The sequence below is a fragment of the Artibeus jamaicensis genome, unplaced genomic scaffold (assembly GCF_021234435.1).
Source record: "Artibeus jamaicensis isolate MK-2021 breed Jamaican fruit bat unplaced genomic scaffold, CSHL_Jam_final contig_490, whole genome shotgun sequence".
NCBI classification, from domain to species: domain Eukaryota; kingdom Metazoa; phylum Chordata; class Mammalia; order Chiroptera; family Phyllostomidae; genus Artibeus; species Artibeus jamaicensis.
Genome location: NW_026521861.1, coordinates 1,430,138 through 1,449,751, shown reverse-complemented (window position 1 = coordinate 1,449,751; position 19,614 = coordinate 1,430,138). Strand labels below are relative to the sequence as shown.

General features: G+C 38.0%; 1 protein-coding gene across 11 annotated transcripts in view; it reads right to left on the bottom strand.

Moving 5' to 3' along the window:
* The window catches only part of BTRC (beta-transducin repeat containing E3 ubiquitin protein ligase), a 191,103-nt gene that overhangs the window by 27,919 nt on the left and 143,570 nt on the right, over window positions 1-19,614 (bottom strand). For all 11 annotated transcript variants that reach the window (XM_053668501.1, XM_037159411.2, XM_053668500.1 and 8 more), the window contains one exon: window positions 2,147-2,378. In XM_053668501.1, coding sequence (XP_053524476.1) covers window positions 2,147-2,378 — 232 coding nt within the window. The remainder of the gene's footprint in view (window positions 1-2,146; window positions 2,379-19,614) is intronic.

The window sequence follows — 19,614 nt, the reverse complement described above, 5'->3', positions numbered from 1 at the left end:
TGATTTTAGTCACAAATTAGAGAAACATATGGAAGCTAAACTAATTGAAATGAAGGGAAATGCACAGGAAACCAATAGTAATGGAAAGGAGATTGGGACTCAAATCAATGGAGTGGACCAGAAGGAAGAAAAAAATGATCAAACAGAAAAGAATGAAGAAACAAGAATTCAAAAAAAATGAGGAGAAGCTTAGGAACCTCCAGGACATCTTTAAATGTTCCAACATCCGAATTATAGGAGTACCAGAAGGGGAAGAGCCACGAGTGGAAACCTTATTTGAACAAATAATAAAAGAGAACTTCCCCATTCTGGCAGAGGAAATAGACTTCCAGGAAATCCAGGAAGCTCAGAGAGTCCCAAAGAAGTCGGATCCAAGAAGAAACACACCAAGGCACATCATCATTACATTAGCCAAGATTAAAATGAAGGAGAGAATCCTAGAAGCAGCAAGAGCTAAGGGGACAGTCACCTACAAAGGAGTTCCCATCAGACTGTCAGCTGATTTCTCAAAAGACACCTTACAGGCAAGAAGGGGCTGGAAAGAGGTATTCCAAGTCATGAAAACCAAAGACCTACAACCAAGATTGCTCTACCCAGCAAAGTTTTCATTTAAAATGGAAGGACAGATAAAGTGCTTCTCAGATAAGACCAAATTCAAGGAGTTCATCATCACCAAGCCCTTATTATATGAAATGTTAAAGGGACTTACCTAAGAAAAAGAAGATAAAAAAGATGAACAGTGAAAGGACAGCAAACTCACAGTTATTAACAACCACACCTAAAACAAAAGCAAACTAAGAGGACAGCTAGATCAGGAGCGGAATCATAGAAATGAAGATCACATGGAGGGTTAGCAACAGGGGAGTGGGAGGAGGAGAAGGGGGGGAGAAGGTACAGAAAATAAGTAGCATAGACAGTAGATAGAAAATAGATAGGGGGGAGGGTAAGAATAGTAGGGGAAATACAGAATCTAAAGAATTTGAGACACGTGTTCATGAACTAAAGGGGGAAATGGTGGGGGAGGGGTATGCAGGGTGGAGGGGAATGGAGGGGGGGAATAGAACAAATGTAATGGCATAATCAATAAAAAAGTTAAAAAAATATAATATCCTTAAAAAAAAAGAATTAATTCTATAGGGGAAAGGGGAGGAGACAGTGGGGAGAAGGGTTTTCAGGAACTACTATAAAGGACACATGGACAAAACCAAGGGGGAGGGTGGGGGGAGGGAGGTAGTTTGGAGGGGGTGGGGTGGGGAGAAAATACAGAAAACTGTAATTGAACAACAATAAAATAATTTAAATTAAAAAGTTTAAAATAAAATAAAAACAGAAATTAAGCCTATAAAAATGTTTTAAAAGAATACTTAGAAAATACATTGAGAGAAATATTAAGAAAAAATGTTACAAACACGTTAAGAGCTCAGCTTTAGAAGGAAACACACATACACACACACCCCTAGAAATAACAAGAAGGCTACGTGCCAAAATATTAATAGCACATCAGTAGTTCTCTTTGAATGGTGGGGCTCTGGAAAATTTTATTTTTATATTTTAAACTTCGCTTATGGCATGTCCTAGATCACCATCATTCAGTAACACAACCATAAAACCTTCCATAACAAAGTATTTTTTAAGTTTGTGTATGTGTGCATATATGGATACTTCAGTGTGTTTGTACACAAATACACACACACACAGTTTACAACAGCTATCTGGTTACTGTGCACAGTGAGATTGCAAAGCCTGGAATTTATATCCTGAGATACTCTTTCTAAATATTCAAAAATGTTTGTTATTCATTCCTATGGTTTAAATATTCTGTTGATAAACTCCCTTAGAAATCCAAAGCCAAGTATAGCAAATTAACATATCTTGAAACCAACACACTTCTCAAACCAGAAAAGATGTTACTTGACTGGTGTGTGGGTAAAAAGGGAGAAAATAGAGAAAAGAAGAGTTTCTGTTTCCAGAGTTTTTTTTTTTTTTTAATTTATACTCCAAGAAGGTACAATTAAAGGACTCAGTTTGTAAAAATCAAGCCAGTAAAGACTTTTAAAAACAGAGATGTATAGCTGAACATCCAGTACCATTACCATTGTCATATCTTCCAAGCAAATTAATGGCTCACAAACACCCGTAGACGTACCTGGCAAAGCAGTTATGAAATCTCTCTGCAGCATAGGTTTAAGATACGAGTTTATGTGCCCATGTTGGTAATGGCACATTTGGGATATAAGATGTTCCACAAATTCCACTTGATCGGACTCTGACCACTGCTCAAAATATTTGACACACAGTTCCTTTTCCTTCTCATAGCTTGCCGAGAGCTTCCGCTGCTTGGGCACAATCATACTGGAAGTGCCATTGGCAAGTTTTGTCTGTAGAAGGGGTGGATTAAACAAACATAATCATAAGTGCTGAAAATGAGGGAAATGCATAATTTGCTGGTCTTGCATGCTATGTTATGTCTATATGACAGAGCTCATTCTGTTACTCTATTAGTAATTAAATGTTTGTGAATAGCAATCACAAGGCAAACTATAATACCACAGTAAGTTGGTAAGTTGGAATACTGTTGAATGACTAGGCACTCATTTCCAAAAGTTCACAGGAAGACATTATTTGGAGATATATAGATGAAAATCCAAAGTTGAAAGCATATTAAGTTGTTACTCACAAGCAAAAAAAGCTAATTTGCTTTTTCTTGTATACACCAGTTATTAGACATTTATACAATTACCGACAACTTATTTTTTAATAGTGAAATAAATTCTCCATACAAAGAAAGGCCAATGAATAATTTGAGATGCTAAATTTGGAACTAAAGCTTAAATAACAGTTACATGTTTCATCTACACTTACCTTCCAAAAAATCCCATCTCCACTCTCATCAAAATTATATGCTATAGCCTTGGCCAGTGTGGCTTGGTTGGTTGGAGCATTGTTCTGTGCACCAAAAGGTTACAGATTTGATTCCTGGTCAGCACACATACCTCGGCTGAGGGTTTGGTCACCAGTCAGGGCATGTCTAGTAGGCAACCAATCAATGTTTCTCTCTCACATCTATGTTTGTTTCTCTCAACCCTGACCCCTCTCTCTCAAATCAATAAATGTATCCTTGGGCAAGGATTAAAAAGATTATATGCTATAAAGTAATTTTATTAATTGGTTTAGTTAATAAATATTAATTGAGCATTTACAATGTGTCAAACACTATCCTGGGTGCTGGGAATATAACACTGGACAAAAACAGCTGATATTCTAGTGTGTACAGCAAGTTAAAAACATAACCAAATAAACAGGAAATACAATGTCTATAATGCTAGGAAGAAAAATAAAGCAGGATAAGGGGGCACACAAAATTATAAGATGGTCCCAAGACTCTTGGCTCCTGGTGTATACACATCTTCTCTCAGTTTTTCAAACAAACATGTAGGTACTGCTGTGATTTAATTAAGGTCTCAAATTAGTTGACCTTAAGGTTAGGAGATTACTCTGGTGGATCTGACCTAATCAAATAAGCACTTTGAAAGCAGAGTTTTTGCCAGTTGGTTGCAGAAGAGGAAGAAGTCTATGTGGCAAGGAATGCAGTCAGCCCCTAGGAGCTGATAGCCAGTAAGTAAAAGGGGAGGGACTTCAATTCTACAAAGGAGAGGAACTGAATTCTGCTCACAACAATGGGCTGAGAAGAAAAATTTCCCCGAGTCTCCAGAAGAGAAGTCAGCCTGGCCAACCCTTGATTTCAGCCTTGTGAGATACACTGAGCCAAGGACCCAAACATGCTGTCCCAGACTTCTGACCTGGAGAACTGTGAGCTAATGGATGGGTGTTGTTTTAACTTCCTAAGTTTGTGGTAACTTGTTATGCAGCAAGAAAAAAAAAACCAACAACAAAACTGATATAGTTATTTAAGTCTAAGGAGTCAGGAAAAGCTTTCTTAAAGTGATGATATTTGAACTGAAACATGTAGGAAATAAGGGAACTAGACATTTTATTACACAGGGGAAGAATGGTCTAGGAAATGGAAATTTTGAGAGCAAAGGTCTTGGGTGATCATCTGTCTGGCATGTTAAAAAACAAGAGGGCCCAGGGAGCAAGGAGAACTGAAGCTGGATGAGTAGCCCAAGCCAGATGACGCAGGCCGTTTCGGTGGTGGTAGCTAATCTCCACAGAGGGCCACAAACAATTCCATTCCTCCCTGAACACAAATGCTGTTTCTTCCATCAAGAGGCTGAGTTTGTCCTAACCTTTGAATCTGGGCTCTAACAAAATGTATAGAGAAAGTGACATTCTGGGACTTCAGAGCCCAAACAGCGTCTGCTCACTCCTTCTTAAAGCTTTGAGCCACCATGTAAGAAATTCAGGCTCCCTGCTGGAGAGGAAAAACTAGAAGATGAGAAACTAAGAAGAGGTCACATGAAGAAGCACCTGGAGTGAAAGCCTAAGAGTGACATGATCTGACATCTTTGAAAAGGATCACCGCTGTGTGGAGAATGGACTGTAGAGAACATGAATGGAAATAAGGAAACTAATTAAGAAACCACTTTACAACAGTCCACAGAAGAGACAACAATCTTTACACCAGAGTGGTAGCTGTAGAGGTGGTGAGAGATAATTGAGATTCAACGTATATTTTGAAGGCAAAGCCAACTGACTTTGCCAATAAACTGGATGTGGAGTATGAGAGGAAAAAAAGGAGAGGAGAATCCAAGATGGCAGCAGACTGGTGGACCAACTGGACATACAACTAAATTATAGATCGTCCTGAACAACCAACCGAAGACTAGCTAGTCATTTTTTAATATACTGCCTTTTTCAGAGTGAAACACTGATTCGTTGTTCTACTTATTTATGCATTCATTGGTTGATTCTTGTATATGCCCTGACCGAGGATCGAATGCACCACCTTCCCATATCTGGATGATGCTCTAACCAACTGAGCTATCTAGCCAGGACCAAGACTAGCTGAAGAGAAGGCATATAACCAAGGATTTACAGAAGAAGCCAAACTGAGACTGGAGAAGAGGGCAGAGATGTGAAAAATGCTGGCTCTGCTCCCATGGCACTGAGGTTCCAGAGGGATATCTTAAGCTGTGGATTATGAGATGTGTGGGGTCTCAACCCCACTCTGGACTCTCCAGCTCAGAGCACTAGAGCTTGGCAGAGGCACCCACATAACACCTAGCTGTGAAAATCAGTGACCGTTCTGTCTGCTAGAAACACAGGCACCCTCTTAAAGGGCCAACCTACAAGATTTCATCCACAGCCATTCACCCTGGGCTCCAGCACAGGGAGGGAGGACTGGACTAGAGTTGTGTGAGGAGAGTCATTCTCACATAACACAGATGGCATCTTTCTTGGGTAGAGCACTCCCCTCCATGTGGCATCAGGCTGGGCAAAGCAACAGCTCCACCCTCGGGGATCCCTCTTGCCCACAGTACAGAGCTTACATCTATTGGAGGAGTTAGCTGCCTTGGCCGGGGTGTAGAACTCTAGGCAGACTCAGGGGCTGTCTGTGACTGAGTTATGTGACTTTGGGGTTGGGGCCATTCCTCTCACTTCCCCGTGAACATCACTGGCATTTCCTCCCTGGGGGAGATCCACTGGCTCTATTCTCCTGGCTTCTGGTAGACCCACTTACCAGACTCCTAGTGGCTTTGCCCTGTAGAGGTTGTGGCAAAATCTGGGATCAACTGAATTGTGTGGGTCTAGGGCAGGGGCTACACCTCTCACCTTCCCCGGGACCTGAGCAGCACCTCCCCTTCCTTCATGGGAGATCCACTGGCCCCATCCTCACAACTCCATTCCTTCTGAGCTCCATCTCCTCCAGGCAGAATCTGGGATAGACTGAGTTGTGTGGCTCCAGGACAGGGGCCATTTTGCCTTTGCATGCCCGACCACAGCAGAGCTGTCCCTTCATAGAGCCAAATCTTAGTCTAATTTGGGCCTGATGAGCTCTGCTGGCCTCACCCTGACGACTCCCTGAGAATATGTAAAGCAAATCTTGATGGACATAAAAGAGACAGACAATAATAGAGTCATAGTTGGGGATTTCAACACCTGTTGACATCAATAGATAGATCTTCCAGACAACAAATCAACAAGGAAACAGCAGCCTTAAATGACACACTAGATCAGAAAGACTTACTTGATATCTTCAGAGCATTTTACCCTAAAGCAGTAGACTATACATTCTTTACAAGTACACATGGAACTTTGCTAGGAAGACCACATGTTAGGACACAAAACAAATCTCAATAATTTTAAAAGAATGAAATCATATTGAGCATCTTCTCTAACCATAATAGTATGAAACTAGGAATCAATCACAGGAAAAAACCTAAAAAAGACACAAAGACGTGCAGGCTAAATTAATAAGTTACTAAACAATGAGTAGGTTAACAATGAGACCAAGGAAGAAATCAAAAGGTACCTTGAAACAAATGAAAATGAGAACACAACCCAAAATCTATAGGACACAGCAAAAGTAGTTCAAATAGGGAAATTCATAGCATTATAGGCCTACCTCAACATACAAGAAAAATCTCTAAACAATCTAACTTTACACTTAAAAAAAACTATGTATAAGAAATAACAAACAAAGCCCAAAGTGAGGAGAAAAAAAGAAAATAATGAAGATCAGAGCAGAAATAAGTGAAATCCAGTCAAAAAAACAAAATAAAAACAAACAAACAAAAAAAACCCCACAGAAGATCAACGAAACCAAGGTCTGGTTCTCTGAAAGGAGAAACAAGACTGATAAACCTTTAACTAGACCCATCGAGAAAAAAAGAGAGAGGAACAAATAAATACAATCAGAAATTAAGGAGGAGAAGTAACAACTGACACCAAAGAAAAACAAAGGATTGTAAGAAAATATTACAAATAACTATATGCCAACAAATTAGATAATTTGGAAAAATAGATAAATTCCTAGAAACATACAATTTTACAAAATTTAATCAGGAAGAATCAGAGAATCTAGACAAAGAGATTACAACCAGTAAAATTGAATCAGTAATCAAAAAACTCCCAACAAACAAAAGTACCAGATTTTTAAAATACACCTGTAATAGTTTTAGGTAAAATAGTTTTTGGTAATATACAGGTGTATTTTACCAAACATGTGAAAAACAACTAACGCTCATTCTTCTTAAACTATTCCAAAAAATTCATGAGGAGGCAAGATTCCCAAGCTCATTTTATGAGGCCAGTATTATCCTAGTTCCAAACCACATAAAGACACTACAAAGAAAGAAAATTATAGGCCAATATCCCCGATGAACGTAGATGCTAAGATCCTCAATAAAATATTAGCAAACTGGATCCAGTGATACATTAAAAAGATTACACACCATAATCAAGTGGGTTTTATTTTTTTGAGTCTGTTTCCATCTTCTGTAAAATAAGAATAATTATACAAACTACTCCATTGGGTTTTTGTGAAGATCAAACAAAACAATCTAAAAAAAATGTGCTTAACTTACCTGTGTCACAAATAATATGATTAATATTATTAACACTTATAATACTGTTGGAGTTGGATTTTCCTGCTTTAAAAAAATATCTTTCTTTCTATGTAATACACATTTTTTCTATTTTAATTTTCACAGAAGTATAATATACATAGAAATGCATAATTTTAAGTGTACAGCTTGATGAATTTTCACAAGGTGAACATACTACGCATGTAGGCAGCACCCAGATCGAGAAAAGAATTAATCACAAGCTTAACAATCTCTGCCTTGTGCTCCTTTCTCAGGTCACTGACCGGCCCCTGCCCCGCTCTACTGCCCAAGGATAACCACTACATAGACCATAGTTTTCGGACTATAAGACGTACCTCAACTCCCAAATTTGGGAGAAATAGTAATTGTTAATGCTGCTGTTAAGTTCTGTTTACATTTATATTGGTGAAATATTATGTTTTTTATGTTATTAAATATTTTACCACATTTTTTGCTTCAAAAAATTTTCCTCCTCTAAGACCTTGGGGCATCTTATCATCCAAAAAATATGGTGTGTGTGTATATAATTTTCCCCCCTTTTATTGAATTTATTGGGGTGCCACTGGTTAACAAAATTATACAGGTTTCACAATTTCACAACACAATCACCTGTACACTGTATTATGTGTTCATCACCCCAAGTCAAGTCTCCCCATCACCATTTATCCCCCCCAGACCCACCCCCACTCCCCCCACCCCCAGCAATCACCACACTGTTGTCTGTGTAAACACTATGTTTTTTTAAAACTGTCTGCCTGCACAATTGACAGTAGCATTAAAAAACCCATATGATACTTGGAATGAATTTAACAGCATATGTGGAATACCTGTAAACTGAAACTGTAACTATAGCTAAAGGAATTTTAAAGAGACTTAAATAAATGTAGAGCTAAATTATATTCACGAATTGGACTCAATATTATTAAGATGTTCACTTTCTAACTGATCTATAGAATCAACCCACTATCAACCAAAATCCCAGCAGGTATGGAAATGCAAAGGACCTAAACTTTAGACAAAACAATCTTAAAAAATAAAAATAAAGATGAAGGACAAATACTTCTAAATTTCAAGACTTACAGTAAAGCCAATAGTAAAATCAAGACAGTGCATGGACAAACATGTAGATCAACAGGGCGGAATAGTGAGCCCACAAATAGACTCGCATATGGTCAGTAGATTTTTGAGAACGATAGCAAGATGATTCAATAGGGAAAGAATAGCCTTCTCAACAAATGATGCTGAAACAACTGGATATCCATTTAGAAAAAACGAACTTGCTCTTTACTTTAGACCATATACAAAAATTAGGTAGATTCTAGCTTTATGTATAGAATTCTGGAAGAACATACAGGAGAAAATCTTGCTGCTATTGAGACACACAAACATTTCATGGGTGAGTTCGTATGTGGCAAAATTTTAACCTGGTTTCCAAAAGAAACCGGTAAGAAAATAAAAACCACAACCAGAGAGAAAATATGTGCAATATATGTATTTGACAAAGGACTGGTATCAAGAATATATAAGGAACACTTAGAACTCAGTAAGAAAACAAATAATGTTTTTTGTTTAAATAGGCAAAATATTTGAAGAGACATTTCACACAAAAAAAGACCCATGGATAGCCAATAAAAACATGAACATCATTAGTGACTAGGAAAATACATATTAAAATCATGAGACACCACTACATACTTACTACAGCGGCTACACCTACAGAGACTGACCATACCAAGTACTGTCAAGAATGAGGAATAACTGGGTCTCTCATTCACTGCTGGAAGTAATGTTTAATGGTGCAACCACTTTAGAAAGCCGGCGACAGTTTCTTATGAAGTGAGACACATACTTACCACATGACCCAGCAACTCCACTCCTAGGTATTTACCAACCCCCAAGGAAACATATTTCCATGCAAAAACTTGTACATGAATAGTCATAGCTGCTGCTTTACTCATAATAGTGCCAAACTGAAAAAATCCCAATGTCCATCACGAGTTGAACTGATAAACAAATTGTGATATAGCTGTACAATGGAAGAGTACTCATTAGTAAAAAGAATGAGCCACAGAGGCACAAAATGATAAGGAAAAATCTCAAAAACATACGAACAAAAAAAGCCAGGTACAAAAAGAGTACATACTTTATGACTCTATTTATATGAAACTCTAGGAACAACAAATCTAATTTGCAATGATAAAAACAGATCAGTGGTAGCCTGGGGCTGAGTGTGGGGGTGGGGCTGACTGAATAAGGGAAGGAGGGCAGTTTTTGGGGCAATGAAAATATTCTATAGTTTGACTGTTACATAGGTGCACACATTTGCCAAAATTCATCAAATTGCACACTTAAAATGGGTGCATTTTATTATATGTAAGTTACCTTAATAAAATGGATTTTTAAGACTTCTAAGGATAGGTATTCCTAAGGAGAAATTCCAGTGTAATAGTAATTTCATTTGCAACTAAGATCCTACATTTACAGAGAACTCTGGAGAAAAAGGCTTTTTGTTGTCAACCCTTTTCCCTCTATTATTCTCCCATACAGATTTTTCTACTCATTTCTATAGTAAATGTAACAAAATTTCAATTTGAGAACCTTTAAAAATCCACAAGAGTACAGTGAAAAAGTTAAATTATTAAAAAACCAAAGGTTGTATATTACAGTGGGAGAGAGGGAATGGTTACTGGTGGCAATGGAATTGATTTGGCTTTCCCAACAAAAGCCCAATGACTCAACCACTACTGTTCACATGTCTGGGAAAGCTGACAAACAGCCTCCGTTTAATGGTAACACTAACTTTCTGCCGCCCCTGCACATCTCCCTTTCTGCTTTTCTGTTTACAATGAACAGTTACCTCCAAAAGAAAGAAGAGAGACGCTGTCAGGTGACAAGCACACAAAATGAAAGAACTTAAGTATTTATACGACTGTCCACAGCTTAGTAATAAAAGGCTAAGGGCTAACACCCCCCCCCCACAGCCCTGAAAATGTTACATGCATCACTTTCAAAACTACCATGAATTTCTCTGAAGCTGCCGCCAGGGCCAGGAGAGAAAAATACACATGTGCAGACACCAACTAGTGTAACCAACACACCACTGTAATATGAAGTGTGCTGACTTTGTTAACTGTATAGGTTGGAAGATACACCATGGACTGGCTGGACCGGATGGTGAAATGACAGATGTTTCTAGTCTGCATGCAAACCTTGCTTTATTTAACCACTAAGAAAGGGTGTGGTAGGTAGAGAAAGAAAATGTTTCAGACATAGGACACCACTTGGAATTAGGGGACCAAGGCCTAGGTGAACAATAGTATTTATGACGAGAGAGATGCAAATGATATTTAAGGATTGTTTGGTTTTAAGGAGGACTTTGAAGGAAGACAGGCATTGAAACCCATGGTAGGGAAAAAAGGATATAATGATTGAGATGATGAATAAATGTAAGAATAAAATGGGCAAGGACTATGCTGGGGATAATAAGGCTAAAGCCTAGGAGGCATACGACACGGATTTTGATTAAGGCTGGATCTTTAGAGTTATCAAGCAACCAACAACCATTTAGTGAGTAGCTATTCTGTGCTGGGAACTTTTCTAGGTGCTAGGGAAACTGTGGCAAACAGGTACACAAAGTTTCTTTACCTTTTCTGGGGAAGAGTAGAGGGAGAGTGTATAATAAATACATCAATTCCAGAAACCAATAAGTATTGTGAGGAAAACTAAGGTAACATAAAATAAGAGTGAGTAGTGGTAACAAAAAGACGCTGAAGGAAGTAACTAATGATTTGAGATCTAAATGATGAGAGTCAGTCTTCTGAAGATTTGGGGGAAGGCCTTCCACACAGAGGAAAGAGCAAGTCAAAAGTGTTCGAATGAAGGAAAGAAAGAAGGCTCGTATAGCTGGGGCACAGTGAATGAGGTGGACAGTGGTGGGTAGTGAGGTAGCCTGGGGTCAGGTCACATAAGGCCTTCTGGGCTTCACTAAGGGGCATGGATTTCATCCTAAGTGTAAAGAAGAGCACATTTGGCATAGTCAAATGTGATGTAATTTAATTTATGCTTTAGAAATATTTACACTAGCTGCGGCACAGAGAATGGTGGTGGTGGTGGGTATGCTGGGGAAGTGGGAAGAGGATAACAAGAGCAAAGTTGTGAGAGTAGAGGAAGGAAGACCAACTAGAACGCTAATAAAATAATCCAACAAGTGGTGAGCGTGGCTAAAACTGGAAAGGTAGATAAGGAAATGCTTAGAAGAAAGGTATTTTACCTTCACAAAAGAGGAAGACAGAGAGGGCCTGTTGAGAATTATAAGTCTGGGTTATAATACACATTTATTTCAGTATAACGATTTACTTCTTACTGCAGCTGATTATTCAAATATCAATCCGGTATATTAACCTGAATAGGGATGGAAGCAGGGTTCTTGCTCCTGTGGCCAGGAGAAACGAGGCAAACCATTCGAGAGTTTCGAGGGGGAAGGGAGGATTTTTTAAAAGGCCTGTACTATACTTTCTATTGGCTGTTGCCAGGCTTCAGTTTAATAAGAATATAAAAACACTGATCTTAAAGCTCTTTTCTATTTTTCCTTGATTTCTTTGTAATAACATCTCTTTAAAGAAGTCAACACCATCTTAGTTGAATTAATAGGAAATGGTATTGTCTACATTTTCATTAGGACTGAAAGAAAGAAGCATGTGAAGCACCCATCACAAGCACACTAGTGATGCAGGTGGTGATAGCAGACAAGTCCAGGACAGCTCTTAAATTTCCAAAAAGCCAGGGGAGAAAAGAAAAGGAACCCAGAAGGGATAGAGCCCACTGGCACTTGGGGATCTTTTAACAAGAAGATTTCAAGAGAAACAAAAGACTGTGGCCATAAATCGAACACGCACAATACAATGTAATGAACACTCAGAAGTGGGACATAACCTGCAAGGTTCCAGTTTGCAGTTCCTAAAAACCTTCAGCGACCAAGGAAGTGACCAACTTGAAAACTTTCAGCAACCAAGGAAGTCCATTATCTTTTGGGGGGAGAGTGCATATGAAAAAAAAATGATGGCTGTATATACAGAATGGGACACACATTTCAACGGGAGTAAACATCACATTTCACAGTGGGATTTATTGCATTAATATTTTAACAGCTTCTACTACATATGATTACATATTAGGTGAACTCATAAATATGTCAGATCTGATTAGTGAACAAGGAAGACAGGAAGGGGCAGATTTGTCAGCAGAAGGAAAGTTCACATTATGAATTTGACTGGTTTCTAATAACCAACAAGAAAAGTGAAGCTTGCAATCACTTCAATTCTTTTAAATAAAATTCACTAAGAAATGAACTCACAAATGTACCAGTATAAATGCTTATTTGAAGACTGAATATTTGCTAATCTTTTTTTCTATTTACTAATTATAGGAAAAGCCATATAAAAAATTCACCAAAATCCAAGCCAAGCCATTTTGATTATCTCTGGATTTTTAAGGTAGTTAAAGGGATAGGATTGTCACAACATTTTTAGGTTTCAAACTAGGACTCTTGTTTCTGTAGCGGGTTGCCTCATGCAACTTGATAGCTTCCAGGGTGATAAGTTCTTTTGTTCTAAACCAAGAAATTCACAGCAGTTTAATTTACTGCTGCATTATTGTAGCTACTAACTACATACACCTTCAAGGCTGGTAAACCCACTGAGGTAGACAGTGCCACCTTAAAAGGATTTTTGGATGGGTCTTAGTAATGGGGGGTGGGGGAGGACATAATGTTTAATTATAAGAAATGATTGAAATAGGCACAGACATACCCCGGGTGCCTCTGCACTGCAGCAAGCCCTAAACTTGTTATCGTTAATGGTTTAAATTTCACTGTGCTAATCATTTCAGGACACAAGCCTTTCTTGATAATCTAATGAATTATTCCAACATCCTTCAGCAAAAAAAAAATCCTCCATGACAGCACTAATTACAAGACGTTTTCCCAGTGCTTATGTAAAATATGACAGAGCAGCAGCTTAGGGAATTGCAGAAAACTGCTTCTAATTTCCACTGAGAAACTGACAAACACCTCTCTTTCATCTCTCCCAGCTCTCAAGTAAGATTTAACTTTCTCATTTAGTTAATTACCGAGTGAGGATCATCATTTCCCCGGATCGGAGCGGCACAGAGCCTTTATCGTGTTAACTTGTGAACTTGATCGATGGCTGCTGCTAAAACTTAATAACTTCACCCCCTGGCAAATTGTAAGATAAATATAATAGGAGAAACTCTGACAGTAAAAACCTGCCAGAAATGAGCACTGTGTTTATGTTTCTTTGCAGGCAGCAAAAAAACAACCAACAGCTTATTACTGGTTGCGTGTTACTTATATTTAAAAGACTCCAGGCAGTTAACTTTCTATGTACTGTTAAAACTTTGCTCACAAGATGGGGAAAAACGGGAAAATGCTCAATGATGCAGATTGGGGAAGTGAGGAAAGGAGGAAAAAAAAAACACCGGGAGAAAAGTAAGGGAACAAATATATTATGATGTGAAATCTTTTAAGTTGTCATGTTTATCATATAAAATGTCCAAGCAGCATAAATAGGCATAAAATCTTTGAAAAAGAATCTGGACTTCTGGGATACTATATGAACTATATCTAGTAGCAAAGCAAGAAAAATTCACTCACTTAAATTTTTCAATGACCATAATAAGTTCATGCCTGAAGAATTCAATTAACTGCAGAATTCCTAGATCTCTTTTCAGAAACCCCTGCAGCTAGAAAGCCATTCACTAACTACATCATTTAACCCCTTCTGAACTAAGTAGCCTACAGCTAGGAAACCCGTAACTTTCTCTAGAACATGTCATCTTCCACACCTAAGCTACCCAAATGAGAAGAGAAGAGCCCAGAAGTTCTTCTTTTGGTCAAACTTCAACCTGAACTTGGAATTTTAACATTTAACTGTGGAAGAGTTTGTACCATGGGATGGGGTAGCATGAATTGAATGCCCTTTTATGACTAACAGTATCAAGGACGACAAAGTACAACAATGAGGTACAGCAGTAATAGAATGGCTGCTCACCAAGGCCAGTCCCTCTACTCCCCGAAGCTGACTAACAGGGCTGAAAACAAATCTATATATAAATTGCCAAGTCTGTCACACTGACCACCCTCAGACTATAGAAAGATTACAAAAAACAAAACATGAACTAAATTTTGGTGAGGATAGAGAAAGGCAGAAAAAGTCTTGTAGGTTGTAGAGTTTAAGCCTGACATGTGAGACCATTTAACATCCATCATGCGCCGTGGGAGCACCAAGAGCTGAAGTCCAAGGGGCTGCCATTTTGAAAGCTGAAAGAATTTGGAAAACTGAATATCAAAATGGCAAACTGAATTCATATTCACTGGAGGGTCAAATCTTATTCCTCATTTTGTTCTGTTTTTACTTTCATTAAATAAGGATCCATTGGGGTCAGGCTCAGAAGATCAAATGATTTTTTAAAAACAGCATTTTATAAGAGACACGCTTTAGAAAATATGAAAAACAGAGAATCACAAAGAACATAAAAATTGCCCATAATTTCCACCATCAACAAACAAACAATGTTCACATGTTGCTAGGTATATATCTTTCTGGTCTTTAAAAAAAGCAGTGAAGAATTTGATGTATGGTGGGAAGGGTGTTTCTGTGTCATCTACAGGCTTCTTTGTCTATAGCATCAAAATAATCACAGCAGGGAAAAGTCATCTTCTTTACTGAACACCTTAGAAAAGTCAGGATCTGATCCTGGAGGATAATAGGGTTACAGGTGATTGTGACTATGGAAAGGAGGAGACAGGAGGGGACAGAAGAGGAAGAAGAGGAGAAAGAAGAGAGGAGAAATGGGAGAAGGGGAGGCTGAAAAGAAAGAGGGGGAAGAAAGGGAAGGAAAGCGGAGAGAAGAAGGAGAAGAGGAGAGTAGAGAAGGGAAAGAAATGAGGAAAGTGGCTGGGGGGGGGGTGAAGGAGAGAGTGGGGACCGGGATGGGGGTGGGTAGGAGAGAGATGGGAAAGAGATGGGAATGGTAAGTGGGAGTAAGGTGAGATGGCAAAGGGGAGAGAGATGAGGGGCTAGGCAAAAGATGGGGGTAGTAGGGGTGAGGTGAAAAGAGATGAGAGGGAAAAGAATAAATATAACAAATGCAAAACAGACCTAGCATTACCAAGCTCACCTGCTCAGAGAAAAACAATATGCTTGTTGAATAAACAGGTCCTCTCCTACACAATAAACGATAAACATCAAAAAGGAGAGGAGATGAAGAACTATTTTCCTAAACTACTACTTAATGTTTCAGGCAAAGTAATAAAGTTTAATTGTCTGGAATCTGGTTGCTCTTTCTGTAAGCTTCCTCAGATAGAGGTTGCTCATACAAATATTAATTAATGTTAATATTACAAAAAAAATTTTCTGTGACAGAGAAAATTTAAACTAAGTCTTCTCCCTGACTTTCCCCTCACGGCCTCCCTTTATTCTAGCATCAGAAAGTTCTCCCATAAATAACATGAAATGATGGAGGCATTAGCTGCCAGAGGAAAACACACGAGACACTCTTAAAGCACAATTAAGAAGTACATGGGGGAAATATCGTCAGTTTTAAATAGAGAGGAAAGACTACCCTCCTCCTCTTTACGCTCTAATCCTTACATTTTTGTGTCCAATAAAAAAGGTCTCAGTAACTTGGTAAAACTTGTTCCTGAAGAAAGCCTTTGAGGAGCTATATCTAAAACCTGGATTAGGAAAATACAAGGTTTTGGTGACAGAATCTCAAGAAGCCAACTCAGCTTCCTAGAAGAAATTCAACTCTTTCCAAGTGCTTGTTAATGCATGTTAAATGCAGCAAGAAATAATCCTATGAGGCAGCAGCACAGGCCTCTCTTAGCTGCAGTGAGTGAAGTAAATGACTTGTAACTTTTGGAAGTCTTGGTTATCTGCAGGTAAAACTTTAATAACCCTTGGAGCATCAAGGGACTAAAGACATTTCTCTCTGGAATAGCTGGGTAATTGTTTTCTTAATTTATCCAGGAAAAAGCTTCGTTTGGATGCAATGTCTGTTTTTTCAGCAGAGGTGATCAAAATAACTTGCTAAAATTCATGTCAGTTAGTTGTGTTCAGACAAAATTTTAAAATGCAGTTGTTACATAAAATATACATTTTTTCTAAAATAAAATTCTGGCCCTTCTTTTCAATGACAATAAAGAGCCATGTCAATGACTTAAGACTGACTGAATGCAGAAGACCTATGGGAGTGCTTTGTGCAGATGAATAAACACATCTTTTATAGTCAAAAGAGGTTTACATGAGCACCAAGACCACAATCGCCAAACTGAAGACAGTTCAAATGCCCTTCTGAAGGCATTATGTTTGTGTAATAAAATAACACCGTAATTTGGAAGTGACTCTATCCCAGCTCTATCATTTACTTGATGTATAATCTTGGCTGAGTTACCCTCTCTGTGCCTCAATTGCCTTATCTGTAAAATGGTGATTTTTATAATACTTACCTAGAAGGGTAAATGTTAGGATAAAAATAAGATAATAAATGTTAGGGCATTACGCAGAGTACCTGGCACACAGTAAGGGCATTAGCTGTCGTCATGCTTTTAACTAGAAAGAACTGTAATATATATAGCTGCTGATCTTAATTAGCTTAACCCTTTACTAAATACAATCTCCTTTGCTTTTACAATAATTTTATACCCAGAACATTTTACTTTTAAACTCTGAAGGCAGAGATTACGACACAAGCCTTTTGTGTGTAGGTAATAGCTTAAAAATTGGTAAAGCGAATTTTTATTCCAAACTAACATCAGGAGTGGATATTGCCTTTTGGAAGTGCGGTGGTAAACTGCCTCATAGTGCAAACATAACTGGAGTGGTTTTCTCTCATCAGAGGTATCATCAGTACATTGACGTTTTGTCTAAGTACTTTGATTTGGTAACCTTTAATTCACTGTTTGCAGTAGTATGTATGCAGTAGTAAAACATGTAAATATTACCATGCAAAATTTAAGAATCAAAGTAAAATTGACTATATATTTTTAAACTGTACGGTTTTGTGAACCAATATCACCCCAATAAATTCAATTAAAAAATCAAATTAAAACTGAGTTTCCAAAAGGAATGATGATTGACATTTAACAACTGGAAAAGGCAGAAAAGAGCAAAAGAAAGACCACAAAATACTCTACAATATGGAATAAAAAAAACATTTGTCAATTTTTTTCAATTTCACTTTTTTTCCTAATTTTTTTCTATCAGAGCAATTGCCAAAACATATTCCCTTAAAATGTAAGTTTATTGAGGGAAGGACAGTAAGGAAATTAATTAGAATGGCAATAGGACTCTTAATGAATTACTGGTTTCTACCAAAGAGCTAACATCCTGTAAGACACAGAGTACGTTTTGCTTCCTTCAGACTCTAGTTGGTTTCAGTAATTAGCAAAGACAGAGCTAGGGCTGAAACTGGACTAAGCTCCAGCTGTCATAAGCATCTGCCCTCCTTTCCCTCAAAAACTAGCAGAAAAACTATTAACTTGTGATTTTGTTTGAAGGCTATTTACATTTCCCTCACATAGGCACTATTTCATGGGGTTCCCTGGGCCAGAGACTACAGATTTTTGGTGTTTTCTGAGAAAAGACTGAATCTTGAGGGCCACAAAATAATTTTCTTTTTCAGAATTGGACCAAATCTCACCAGGGATTTACGTGTGTGTATTTATTGGAAATGAATGTGGGATAAAAAAAATCAGGCCCTGGCTGGGTAGCTCAGTTGGTTGGAGCACTGGCCCGTACACCAAAAAGGTTGTGGGTTCAAAACCCAGTCAGGGCACATACCTAGGTTGTGGGTTTGATTCCGAGTCTGAGCATGTACGGGAGGCAAACAGTTGATGTTCCTCTCTCACACTGATATTTCTTTCTCGCTTTCTTTCTCCCCTTTCCTCTTTCTCTAGACTTAATTAAAAAAAAAAAAAAAAGACAAAAAATCAGGGAGACACTTACTTCGATAAAGCACTTGATTTAGAACTAGAAATTCTATTCTTTCTTTGCAGAACCAGGCTTTCTTAAAGCATGAAGTGGTTTCTAGAAAGACATTTTCTGGTTTATTAACTAACCTTTTTACTTTATCTGGGTGTGGATTAACCTCACATGAAGCACTGTAAATATGAAACTCAAGGGTAGCAATTGTTCCCCCATGAAATTTTTCTGTCAAATGTTTCTAAAGTTACTCTGTCTCTATTTTCTGCTTAAGGAACACATACTGAAATTTGATGCTTTGGAAACAAACCACTATACAAAGTTTTCTTATAACTGACACACTTGCATTGGGTTGGCAAAAAACTTCATTTAGATTTTTCTGTAAAATAAAAGACACATTTTTCATTTTCACCAATAACATGATTGACCTGGATATTTTGAGTATGTTGGCTATTTCTTGTGAGGTATAATATTGATTATTCTCAATTAATGTCTCCATTTGATCGCTATCAACTTCGACTGGTCTACCTGACCATGGAGCATCATTCAGTGACAAATCTCTAGCATGAAACTTCACCAACTACTTTTGACATGTTCAGTCAAAGCATCTTCCCCATATATACTGCACAGTTTGGGGGTTTTTTTGCATTTCAGTTGCATTTTTACCCTTCTTGAAATAATGAAACATAATATGCCAAAAATATTGCTTATTTTCGTCTATCTTCAATAGTAAAATGGCTACACAAAAATTCACCAATTTTGATGTTTTTTTTAAAATGCACACTGATATGACAGCTACCACAATATAATCTAACAAAATTGTTTCAAATGAAGTTAAAGACAGCTAAGTGCTACTGGAGCCATCTTACAGAAAAAAGCAAACAAACTTTTTGGCTCAATAAATAGCCCCACAACAAAAATGAGGGAGCGTGATAGCCTAGTCCTATCACTTATCAGCTATGTGATCCTGGGCGAGTCTCTACTGCCACAAGATGTCATCTGTAAAATGACTGGTTGGTGGGATAATCTGTGGCTCGGTCTGGCTTTATATTTTGAGTGTATGATTCAGATCCATGTTATATTAAAAGAGCTGAGCAAAATATTAA